At 33.4% G+C, this 11,644-nt stretch overlaps 1 protein-coding gene across 1 annotated transcript in view; it reads left to right on the plus strand.

The window, feature by feature from the left end:
* Positions 1-10,295, plus strand: part of LOC123866729 (uncharacterized protein DDB_G0287625-like) — a 28,577-nt gene extending 18,282 nt beyond the window's left edge. Inside the window, exons 12-18 of the mRNA XM_045908407.1 lie at positions 3,925-3,940; positions 4,215-4,364; positions 5,168-5,340; positions 5,581-6,475; positions 9,027-9,224; positions 9,682-9,716; positions 9,919-10,295. Of these exons, the coding sequence (XP_045764363.1) occupies positions 3,925-3,940; positions 4,215-4,364; positions 5,168-5,340; positions 5,581-6,475; positions 9,027-9,224; positions 9,682-9,716; positions 9,919-10,222 (1,771 nt within the window). The 3' untranslated portion in view covers positions 10,223-10,295. The remainder of the gene's footprint in view (positions 1-3,924; positions 3,941-4,214; positions 4,365-5,167; positions 5,341-5,580; positions 6,476-9,026; positions 9,225-9,681; positions 9,717-9,918) is intronic.
* The last annotated feature ends 1,349 nt before the right edge of the window (positions 10,296-11,644 follow it).

The following is an 11,644-nucleotide window of genomic DNA, read 5'->3' on the forward strand; positions in this document are numbered from 1 at the left end:
TAGAAAATTGCCATCTCGACCTGTCGCGAACTATAAGGATATTGCGACCAACTTATCTGTGAAATGGCTAAAAGCGGATCTACGCCAGCCATTCTTCTTTAAAAGCTGCTGGAGCTTCTGCCGGATATATATATTAATTCTTTTTTTTTTTAGGGTTCCGTATCTAAAAAAGAAAAAGGAATCCTTATAGGATCAGCTCGTTGTCTGTCTGTCCGTCTATCCATCTTTCCGTCTGTCGTGTCTGTCAAGAAAACCTACAGGGTACTTCCCGTTGACCTAGAATCATAAAATTTGGCAGGTACGAGTAGGTAAGTCTTATAGCACAAGTAAAGGAAAATTCAAAAACTGTGAATTTGTGGTTACTTACATCACTAAAAAGTGTTCATGAACAAAAAATTTCAATTATCAAAGTAAGATAACTATACCAAGTGAAAAATTCGAGCCAAGTGCGAAGCTACAAATGGCTACGAGTTAACCTATTAAAATATCGGTACTAAAATATTGAGCAAAAATATTTGCTCTTTTGTATAACCAGGCAGTTTTACAGCATCAACTGAGCTGCAATTGCAAAAACTTGCCTCTAGTGTACTATTTGTAAATGTTTTCTTATTATCTGTTTATGTGTTCAAATAATAATAAGTAGGAAGGTATACTGATTAGTACTAAGGTTAGTGGAAGACATTTACCTACTTCTTATTTTGCTTTAAAACTTTTAGTCGGTTGGTAGTTGGTACATCCCACAGAGATGTGAGATATATCTCATAATCGTATTTCTACAGCAATATTATATACCTACCTATATACTTGCTATATATTATAAGTTTAATTCACACTTCTCTCATCCCACCAGAAGCATTAGATTTGAGCCTCATTGTATTTAAAACTATTTATAAAGTTCTTTATCTAATTACCTACTCACTTTTTATTAAAATTGGTTCACGTTTATTTAAATCACTTCAGTATTTTAATGATATTGGTTTAACTGTGCCGTTTCATGCTTCGGAGGATCCGGTAAGTTTTCGTTTGTGATTATTTATATTTATTTCAGTGATATATTTATTGATAACAGCTGTTGTAGGTACGTCAGGCAGGTAAAAAAATCTGAAATCTCTTATTCAATTTATTTAACTAATATAAAAGGACTAAGTAGGGACAGATAACTATAGTTTCACATAATAATAATAGACTACTAATATAGTTAAAATACGCCTATTGGGGCGAAGAAAGACTAAATTGCTAATGGCAATACTAAACGCTTGATTGAATATCGAATCTATTTCTATTTATATTGCTAAATACGGTACAAATTGCCCAGAACCCACCTAAATATTCGTTTGATAAAAATAATTTTAACTGGCCTGCCCGGCTTCACTCAGTTGGAAAATGATATACATATACTTTATTCAAAATATTTATAGTCCATGCTGCTTCTGGATAAAGTAGCTTTCTAATGGTGACAGAATTATTAAAATCGATTCAGTAGTTTCAGAGTTTATTGATTTCAAGCAAATCTTTCGTAGGTACCTAAATCTCTGATAAATATCCCTATAATTTAATAAGTTCGATACAACAAAAGATATAATAGAATTTCATCATCATCATCATCATTTTAACCCATTGGCGGCCCAACACCACACCACCGGATTGTTAGACTTCACACACCTTCAACGAAATTGTGAAGAACTCTCAAGCATGCAGGTTTCTTCATGATGATTTCCTTCGATCAAGATTAAGATGATTGATGAAAAGATGATTGAATTTAAAATTGTACATAGGTGTACCACTTGACTGAGACAACTCGTGGAATAGATTGGAGTAGACTGTCACCCACCCACAAGCAGCGCCCTACCTCACGCGCCATCTCATTAAAACAAAAGAATACTATTACCTGTGCTATTACCACAGTTTTACTATAGTATAATATCGAAAACTGTGCTATTACTACATTATGTAAAGAAGCGATTCTCACTCCCCCCGCGCCTGCAACATAAGGGTAGGTAGGTACTAGAGGTATACGCCTAGTTATAAAGCACTTGCTCGATTTACGTTGCTGTCCTTATCAATAGTAGATGATTAGGTAAATCTGCTTGTATGAAGTATTGGGGATATGGTGAAACTGTTTACCTCAGATTAGACCCTGTAATCTGTACTGTTTATTTTCTAACTTATAGAGCGTACTTTGACTTTGCTTAGATAGATAAATAGAAAACTTTATTGCACATAAAACATGAAAAAGTCAAGACAAAACAAAGAAACTAAAAATTGAAAACAATTGTATGCAAAGGCGGCCTTATTGCTCAGAGTAATCTCCACCAGGCAACCTTTAGTGAAAGGAGAAACTAGGTGTGTTGGGTAGTACTAACACGCAACTTTGCTTAGACTTAAGTTTCAATTAGAACGAAACAGATTTATGCCAGCTGTATAACGCTGTCTCGTTTTAATAGTGTCTTAAGTCTGAACAAAGTCAAAGTTCGCTCTATAGATATCAGCTTTAGACTTGATGACTTACCTTTACCTTTATAGAGGTATTAGAGAACTATCATGATATACTAATACCTCCAAGACAAGAATAAAATCATTATCAGATAAAACATTTCTTTAAATACAAATCAGTAATCACCATCCTCATCCTAGAAGATGTTATTATAAGTTAGTTATAGCACGTCATATCTTGTGCAAAAGGCTCAAAAATCTTTTTTGGAGTTCAGTATAGAATGTAATAATACCTAAATGATTCCAAAATAATTGTGGAATTGGCCGTTGCATAAAACAACGTTAATTAAACCGAGAAACAATCGATGAATTTATTAATAACAAAGTTGCGCGGAACCTATTGGCATCCAGTAGCCAACAAGATAGTGTAATAGCAAGTTACATGGATATACCTACATATTGTAACATTTTACGATTAGAAAAGAGTATAACTACTGAATTTCTTGTCGGCTCTTTTCAGTAGGATCTGCTTTCTGAACAGGTGATAGATTCAGGACGTGCATAAGACGTGGCCCTACCTATATAAAATAAGGTTATTAATTCAGTTTGAGTTTGAGTTTATCATATCATACCATCATCACTATTATCATCACCATCATAATATTATACCTAAATAAAATCAATACTATCTGTGTTAATATCTTATTCTATTTATGTGTATTGTTATTTGCTACTAATCATCTTATGTAATAAGTACGTATGTTCTAGTCTTCCTTATAAGATCAAGTTATATTGAGTTATGTCAGAATAGTGCGTTACGAATACGCAGTTTTTGCCAGATTATGGAATCATACAAACAGTTTTACTAAATCAATCAAACTTACATTACTTACTTACTATATTTTTATTATTATAAATAAATCATAGGCGGTTGTTTTATTGGTAACATTAACATGATCTTCTAGTAATTAAACTTCATTCACTAAGTGGTTATTTATCTGGAAGATTTTACAGCTTAAGTTGAATATTTCCAAAAAATAATTATTAAAATCCCGCACTTTATGAATAATGAATAATATTATTAAGTAAGTGTAAAGATTGTAAAATGAAAAGGCAGGTTTTAATGTGACATCATAATCAGTGATTATTAATGAGCTATAATTTTGTATTAATAAAATAAATGACAGCTGCAGAAAATTAACTATATTCTCATCCAATTATATTTGTTGTAATTAGTAATTAAGTGATATATTTGACGTTAAAATTAACCCTCTAAAACGCCAGCCGCAGCCGAATGCGTTTGTAGGACTAGTGGAACAATCTACTTTTTACCGATCCGTAACATGAAAATAACCACGCCCATCAATACTTAAATCGTGAAACAGTATAATTGCCTTAGGAAAGTAAATAAAAAACCGGCATTTCTGTATATATAGACCTGATAGCACATAATCAGTTAAGTTGGCATCGCCAATTGTTGGGGTAATCTAGGGCGATGATTTGGAAGGTAACGTGACAATGACCTCATTAAATAAGGGGTAAATCTAGTAAATCAGAAAAAATAGTAATTAACAAAAATTTCTGATAGTTTTAAATGTGCATGTAATTGTTAACATGCACATTTATAATTATTAGAGTGACTTATTCATTTTTTACGAGAAGTTTAATTAAATAAATCAAAAAAATGGACTGAAATCCTAACAATTGAATAGTGAAGGGCTACGTAAAAATAATTTAAAAATTCATGTGAATATTTGTGATAAATGTATCGCTTTCTACAGATTGTAATAGTATGCAGTGTTGCACTCTGTGTGCAAGGTGAAGAGGATGCCATATCAGAACAGAGAGTGGTCATACATCACCTAAAATCTTTCCGAAGTGGCACCCATTCGCACATCGAAGCGGATAAATCTGGAAATCAAGATGAATATGTAAGTTTTTCATTTATTTTATTAGTAATAGTTGCAAAGCAGAAATCTGTAATATTTTGAAGTTGCATTCAATTAATTAGTTATGTATTAACAATTATTACTTATTGTAGCATGAAAGTGCCCTAAATTGATACGAAAGAAATCGTAAACTTTTTTTGTGTTACATGCCTTTTATAGTCATGACCGATGATTGCTACGAATGTATTTGAATATTTATTTTTCTTTCAACACTATATATCGTATGTCAAAATATAAGTTTTGTAAGGTGTAACGCACACTTGCAGAGCGGAGTGGAGTCGAGGTGCAGCGTTTTTCTTGATACCTAAGTTTAATTTTCTTCGCCACAACAGGGTGGCGTGCCCAGGCAAGCCCAGGTACACTCACGCGTGTCTCAATTTCTTTGACTTTCCTCTTTTATTGTTTTCAATATACTAATTACAACCTTTTTTCAAAAGAAATATAGCTGAGTTTAAGTTGTTCTAAAAAAAATCGGCTCCACGACACTCCGTCGGTACATGCGTCAGCCATTGCAAAAATTGAAAGAATTTTATTCGACATCACATTGCATTGAACTGGGGCCCTACTGCCATCGCTTAAACTTTAAAGTAATAACGGCGATAATAAGGCCCTTGGACTTAAATTGATACTTTATAACTATTTTTATGGACCATTACTTTGAAGGAAAACCTATTTTTTTGTAAAGATTAGAAAAAAACGTCTTTTTATTCTATTTGTAATTGTATATTCTTTTTAACTCTATATTATGGTAGTTAAACATTTTTTTTTTAATTTTTTTTTCACAGGCTGAAGCGTATCCTTCGTATGAGTTCTCGTATAAAGTGAATGATCCCAAGACGCATGACATTAAAGGTCAACATGAAACAAGGGAGGGTGACGAAGTAATGGGAAATTACTGGCTTATCGAACCTAGTGGACGAAAACGAACTGTAAATTACCAAGCAAATGACGATAATGGGTAAGCAATATATTTTTTTTAATATTATCTTAACTGATCGATTTAGTTCAATAATTTAGGAGTAGTAAGCGTAATAATTAGTGGAACTCTCGTGGAACCATGTCAAAGCAGCAGCCGAAAATAGGGAGACATGGAAAATAACTGCTGTAGCCTAAGTTCCACGAAGGAATAAAGGGACTCCATCAAGCGTAAAACCAAAACCAAATCAAAAAACATTTCTTATTTCCTTCCTTATTACAGATTTAACGCCCAAATCGCCTACACTGCATCTCTCAACGGGAAAGAAACAGATGAAGATGAAAGTGTTAGCCAGAGTAAAAGTAAAGAAAAAGATAATATCGAAGAAAACAATGAAGAAGGTGTTGAAGTTAGTGTAGGTGAGGAGATGCAAGACGATCAGAAAAGTAACGATGAAAATGGAAAAAACAGAGAACCAGCTCCTGTAGTAGAAAATAATGCGAGTGAACAAAATGAATTAGACAGTAAAAAAGATGAAACAAATAATATTAACAATGTCGATCGCTATGACGATGGAAATCTTGCTCAAAGTATTCAAATAGTTGAGAATGTGAGTAATCGAGAAAGTAATGAGCATAACATAAGCAAATCTCGTAGAGGACATAATGACAGTGAAAAAGGTGTACATGAGAATTCAAAGAGAAATAAGAATCATGTGCGGATTCGCCATGGTGATGAAAGTAATAAGAACAATCGTGAAATGCCCAAAAATAACAAGCGCGTTAAACAAGATGGCTTAAAACAAAATAACAATCACAATAAAAATAGAAATGGTCACAAAGAAAAAAAAGCAAACCGTCAAAGACATTTGCATAGCCAAGAAAATATGAACAATGATGATTCCAATGCGTCCGTAAATAAAGGCCAAATTGAAGCAAACCAAGAACAAAATGAAAGGAAACAATATAGTATATTTAAAAAAGGAGAAAACAACAACAACAATGAAGAAAGTAACAATCGAAATAATAAAAATTATGCTTATACTGATTTTACTCCTAGTGAGGAAATCCATCGTAAGATTGATATTCCTAACAAAGAAGAGACATTCGAGCACAGAATCCGTATCTATCATCCCAAGATTATCTCATCGATGTCAAAAGAAGAACGTCGTAAACATTAAAATTCGTATTTTAAGCAAATATCGTTGGTATAGTAATTGCTATTTATTTAATAAAGCGAAAAGAATTAAATTCTTTAAAATCTCATTTTGTTTTTTTTTTTCGATACAACTCACCCTGTGCTAGTTGTAATTTCCCACCAGCCCTATTTAATACCCTTAGGGTCGATTAACATTCGCAGCGAATCGAAGCGAAATCTAAAATTTTAGATGTGAGAAGGTTTGTATCCATCTTCACCGCATAAAGCACCTACGGAGAGTAAAATATATAATTAGTATCGCACGTTCAAGAGTTATGAGTTTTTGTTAAATAATCCTTTTTAGTGCTCGCCTCCGTTAAAATATAAGGACCTCCTGTGCATTTAAATTTAAGGCATGATTTATTTATTATATTATTATTTACCTTTACCCACCACTACGATACAAAACATCAAAGCCGCGCAGAGAAGTTATTGCTATCATATAAAACTGTACAAACATATGATTTGTACATAGTAAATACTAATATTATAAATACAAAAGTGTGTCTGTCTGTCTATCTGCTTATCTGTCTGCTAACTTTACATAGCTCATCCGCTAGCCAATTTTTGACACATTTTAGTACGAAACGAATTCGGGCATAGGCTCCGACATGACGTATTGTAAGTACCGTGGTTGTAGGCATAACTTTCCTTGTTCTGTCATATAAGAAGAAGTAATAGTACATCGCAGTTAATGCATGTGAGTTGGTACCTATATTTTCCTTTGTTCCTGTATTTAGATAAACATTCAGGAATCGTATTTCCTTTTTCATTACAGGCAAGCGCTTGACCACAATCACGCCTGATGGAAAGTGATAATATTATGGCCTAATATCGGATGCGTTATACCTAGAAGATGCTTATTCACTCTTGTATTACGTGTCATACTTGTCGTGTGTTGGATTGAATAGAATAAAAAATTTGAATCTTCAGAATTTAAAGAGGTTTTTGGCTGGCGTTAGTAAATAAATAAATGGTCTATTATTTATACATTACAGTCATAGATTTAATGTGGATTCAACCGTATACCTATTAGTTATGTGTGCGTAATTTTTTATTAGCAATTTTATTTAAATCAACGCTATCCTTTATTTTGCTATTGCAAATGTTATGTATTATCGATATATTTTTAATTTATAAATTCCAAATGAATAGGAAGCAATTATTCTCTTATATTACATTAAAAATAAATATTTGTTGGTGTGTTTGTTCGTTATCTCTGCGATCACATGGCGTAGATACATCCGATTAAACTGAAAGATTAAATTGTCAAGTTGTTGTTGGCACTCGCGTGAAGGTTTGTGACATAGTACCATCAACGTACAATAGGTAGCGCACAAGTCGCATTGCAATGTGAGCCACGCTGTAGCTACTTACACAAAAACTAACTGACTCGCCCTAACTTTGTACGTTTGAGCTAACCTGTAGGCTCAATGTGAATATTTTATACCTTAAATCTGGAACCTTTTTATACTTCCTTCCTTATCTACATATGTATAATGGTAATTATCATCATCTAAGAAGTTTGGCAACGAAGAGTCATCTTCTAGGCAAGCGCACTCCATCTTATGCTGCATGATCACTTGCCACCAGATCTGATTTCAATCAAGCGCTAGTGAAAAAAAAAAACTACCTTCACAATTAAACGCAGATTTGACTATTTTTAAACTGTTTAGAGATAAGAGATAGGTAATGACTTAAAGCTTAGTTCGTGGTTTAATGACATATTATAATGTAGATATCGAGTACATATCACAATTAATTTGATGTAAATGAAATATAGACAAATAAAATCATCTAATTAATAGCGGTATGGACCGTTATCTATAAAAGTGTAAATTAAAAATTTATAACACCCCCGAAAAGTGAAGGTTACAGTAACTAGAAAAGAGCTGATAACTTTCAAACGGCTGAACCGATTTTCTTGAATTATAGCTAAGAACACTCTCGATCAAGCCACCTTTCAAACAAAAAAAAAACTAAATTAAAATCGGTTCATTAGTTTAGGAGCTACGATGCCACAGACAGATACACAGATACACACGTCAAACTTATAACACCCCTCTCTTTGGGTTGGGGGTTAGTTATAATGAAAAACAGGTACTTCACATATCAAATATAGACAGGGGGTATTTTATTTATAATTATATATAGTGTATAGTGTATATTTATAGTGTATTTAAAATTTTAATAATATTGTTATTTTAAAACGTGTTATTACTATATCATATAATAACCGTTCATCCTGGGATCTGTAGTACATATAAGCACGCAAATCCGGCAAACAATTATTTGTAATTTCTTCAACGCGTCTGAAGTTTGCATCCAGTGATTTCTGGTGCCTCATACAGTAAGCATGATTCGGGTAAGTTAATATATTATATATAGTAAATGCAGAAGATGCACCCAATATTTTATTTCGCCTTATCTAGACTCTTCAAAAAGCTATCTTTTTAGTACAATTTAGATAAAACGCTTATACTTAATTAAGTTAAAGATAAGTAATAATATTATTATGACATTTTTTAAAGATTCTAGTACTCGCTACCTTCTTGGTGATCGGCAGCGCAGTGGAAGATGCTAAAACTCCCGTCGAAAACAAAAAAGCACCGGTTGCAGAAGCAAAGGTAAAAGATGCAAATGGCGAACCATCGTTTATGCAGTCAACTCTAGAGGATGCATACTTTGGCTTGGATAACAACCGAGTATGGGACACACGAAAGGCCCGAGTAAGTACCTTTAACTGCTTTTTGTTGTAGTAGGTTCATAGATGTAACATTTTTTATTATTTTAGTTTAAATATAAGAACTAGGTGATGCCCGAGACTTTATCCGCTTGGATTTGGGTTTTCTAAAAGCCCACTCTTTGATCTTCCGGAATAAAAAGTGTTAATTCAGGGTATGAGTTATCTACATTCCAAGCTTCATCCTAACCAGTTCAATCCTCGTGGTGTTGAAGGAATGATAAACATCCAAAAATCCAAACTTTCACATTTTTAATATTATTAGGATAACTGATATCCTAAGTAAGGCTTCCAAGTTATGTTCTGTAGATCACTACCAGCAATGATTTCTGAATACATAGGTGCGTATTTACTTAATACCTTAGCGCCTGTATTTACAACTATCGAAAACTCTTCATTGTATCCATCAGGCAACATTTTAATATTTTAAAATATATTTTCAGGATCAAAGCATTGATTTAACTGAAGAAGAAAATAGGTAAGTTAAATACACCGCTCTTTTTCTTCGCTAAAGTAACCCTTTACTGAAGAAAGACTTTAAAAGAAACTGGCTTCATTTAAGTACAATTTTGGCAAAATAACCATGCAAAATGGTGTCTTGTTAACTTTTAGTCATTGTAATTGAATTTGTATACAAAATGAAAAAAATATGTTGGCTTTACAATACGGTTTTTACACAGGGTCGTGCAAGACGTTTACAGCCCTGATTACTACGAGCCAAATATAATACTGGACTACAGGTATATGAAATCTGGAGGTAGGGGTTACGCGCGAAGCGACGGTGGGCAGATCCTTATCCTTCCAAGAAGGAACCATATGCCAGTTCTACACAACAACTATGACACTCTTATAGAATACCTACGTTTAAAACATCTGGAAGAAATGGAAAGAAAATGGGGAAGGATTCTAAGACGTGAGCACGAAGACAGGGATCACCACCGACGAGGCCCGTACACGTATGATGGTTTTGGGGAAAGACATTAAGCGTGACGTTTTATATTATACGTAGGTGCATATAAGCAACTCAAAAATACAAGCTTGTAATGTAGCGCCTGGTTTATTCTAAAATCTGTAATCAAAGTTATTGCTATGTTTTTTACCCTACTTTTACTATGTATCATGTATTTATAATTTCTTACTTACTGCAACAAAAAAATATTTTAGGACTTCATTGGACGATTTATTTATTTTGAAAAGCTATGTTATAATAAAAAGCAGTTTACAACCTTCCGTATCCAAGTTTTCTTGTACCTACCTACCTCTCTACCTGTATGTGCCTACTTTAGATACTATAAATAATACTATACCACCTAACTTGAATTCCTACGCAAAAACTTTTTTGTTAAATATTAACCTCTCCTCAATTTAGGTATAGTTAAAAGTATATAGTATAGGTTATAACAATATATTATTCAAAACATGCACATGTGTTTCGTTTATACATTTCAATCTCCACTGACAATCATGCCCTATTTTGGTGTTAATTGATGACTTAGGTGAAACTTCAAATTCATCAATTATAATCTGAACAAAAGAATCAATAAAGGCTTCAATGACCGTGACTGATTTAACAATTGAACCGACGCGCGACGCAAGTAACTACTAGAGTAATATTGATTGCTTGTACGCCCTTGATAACCGGAATTGTTCTAAGTTTCACGAATCAAATTATTACATAAAACTTAATATTTTTTATTGATTAAGTAATCATGCATAATAATTACTTAATCAATATAAATATTAAGATTATTCTAATAAAAAGTGTGAACGGATGCTACACATAACGACCAGTCAGAGTCACTCGTAATACAATATAGCCTATGTTACTGATGTAATTTGTATTTATTTTCGTAGATTTTGCAGAAAAGAAAATTAAAGTAGACCTTACTATTAGTATCATTCTAACTGAAATTATCCGTATCGTATTCAAGAAAACCCCAAAAACATACGTTGTATAAGTTGGTAATGATAGAAAAGACTTCAACGGGCGCGGGGCTTGCATTAAGTGATGTTTGGGCTTGACCGTATGCGTATTTACCTAAAGATGGTAACGTCGAAGATGGAATGCTAACCATCTTGATCAACTATCTCTATCGCCTGTGATGATGACATAGAAACATCATCATCAATCCATCGCCGCCTCACGAAAGAGCATGGGTCTCTTTTTTCAGAGTGAGAAAGGGCTTAGCCATAGTCTACCACGCTGGCCAAGTGCGGATTGACAGACTTCACACAGCTTTGAGGACATTATACAGAACTCTAAGGCATGCAGGTTTCCTCACGATGGTTTTCTTCACCGTTAAAGTAAGTGAATATATATTTAAAACGCACATAACTCCAAAAAGTTAGAGGTGAATGCCCGGGATCGAACCACCGACCTCCGATTAAGAGGCGGATTTCCTAACC

Source organism: Maniola jurtina, chromosome 7 (assembly GCF_905333055.1).
Source record: "Maniola jurtina chromosome 7, ilManJurt1.1, whole genome shotgun sequence".
In the NCBI taxonomy this organism is placed as follows: domain Eukaryota; kingdom Metazoa; phylum Arthropoda; class Insecta; order Lepidoptera; family Nymphalidae; genus Maniola; species Maniola jurtina.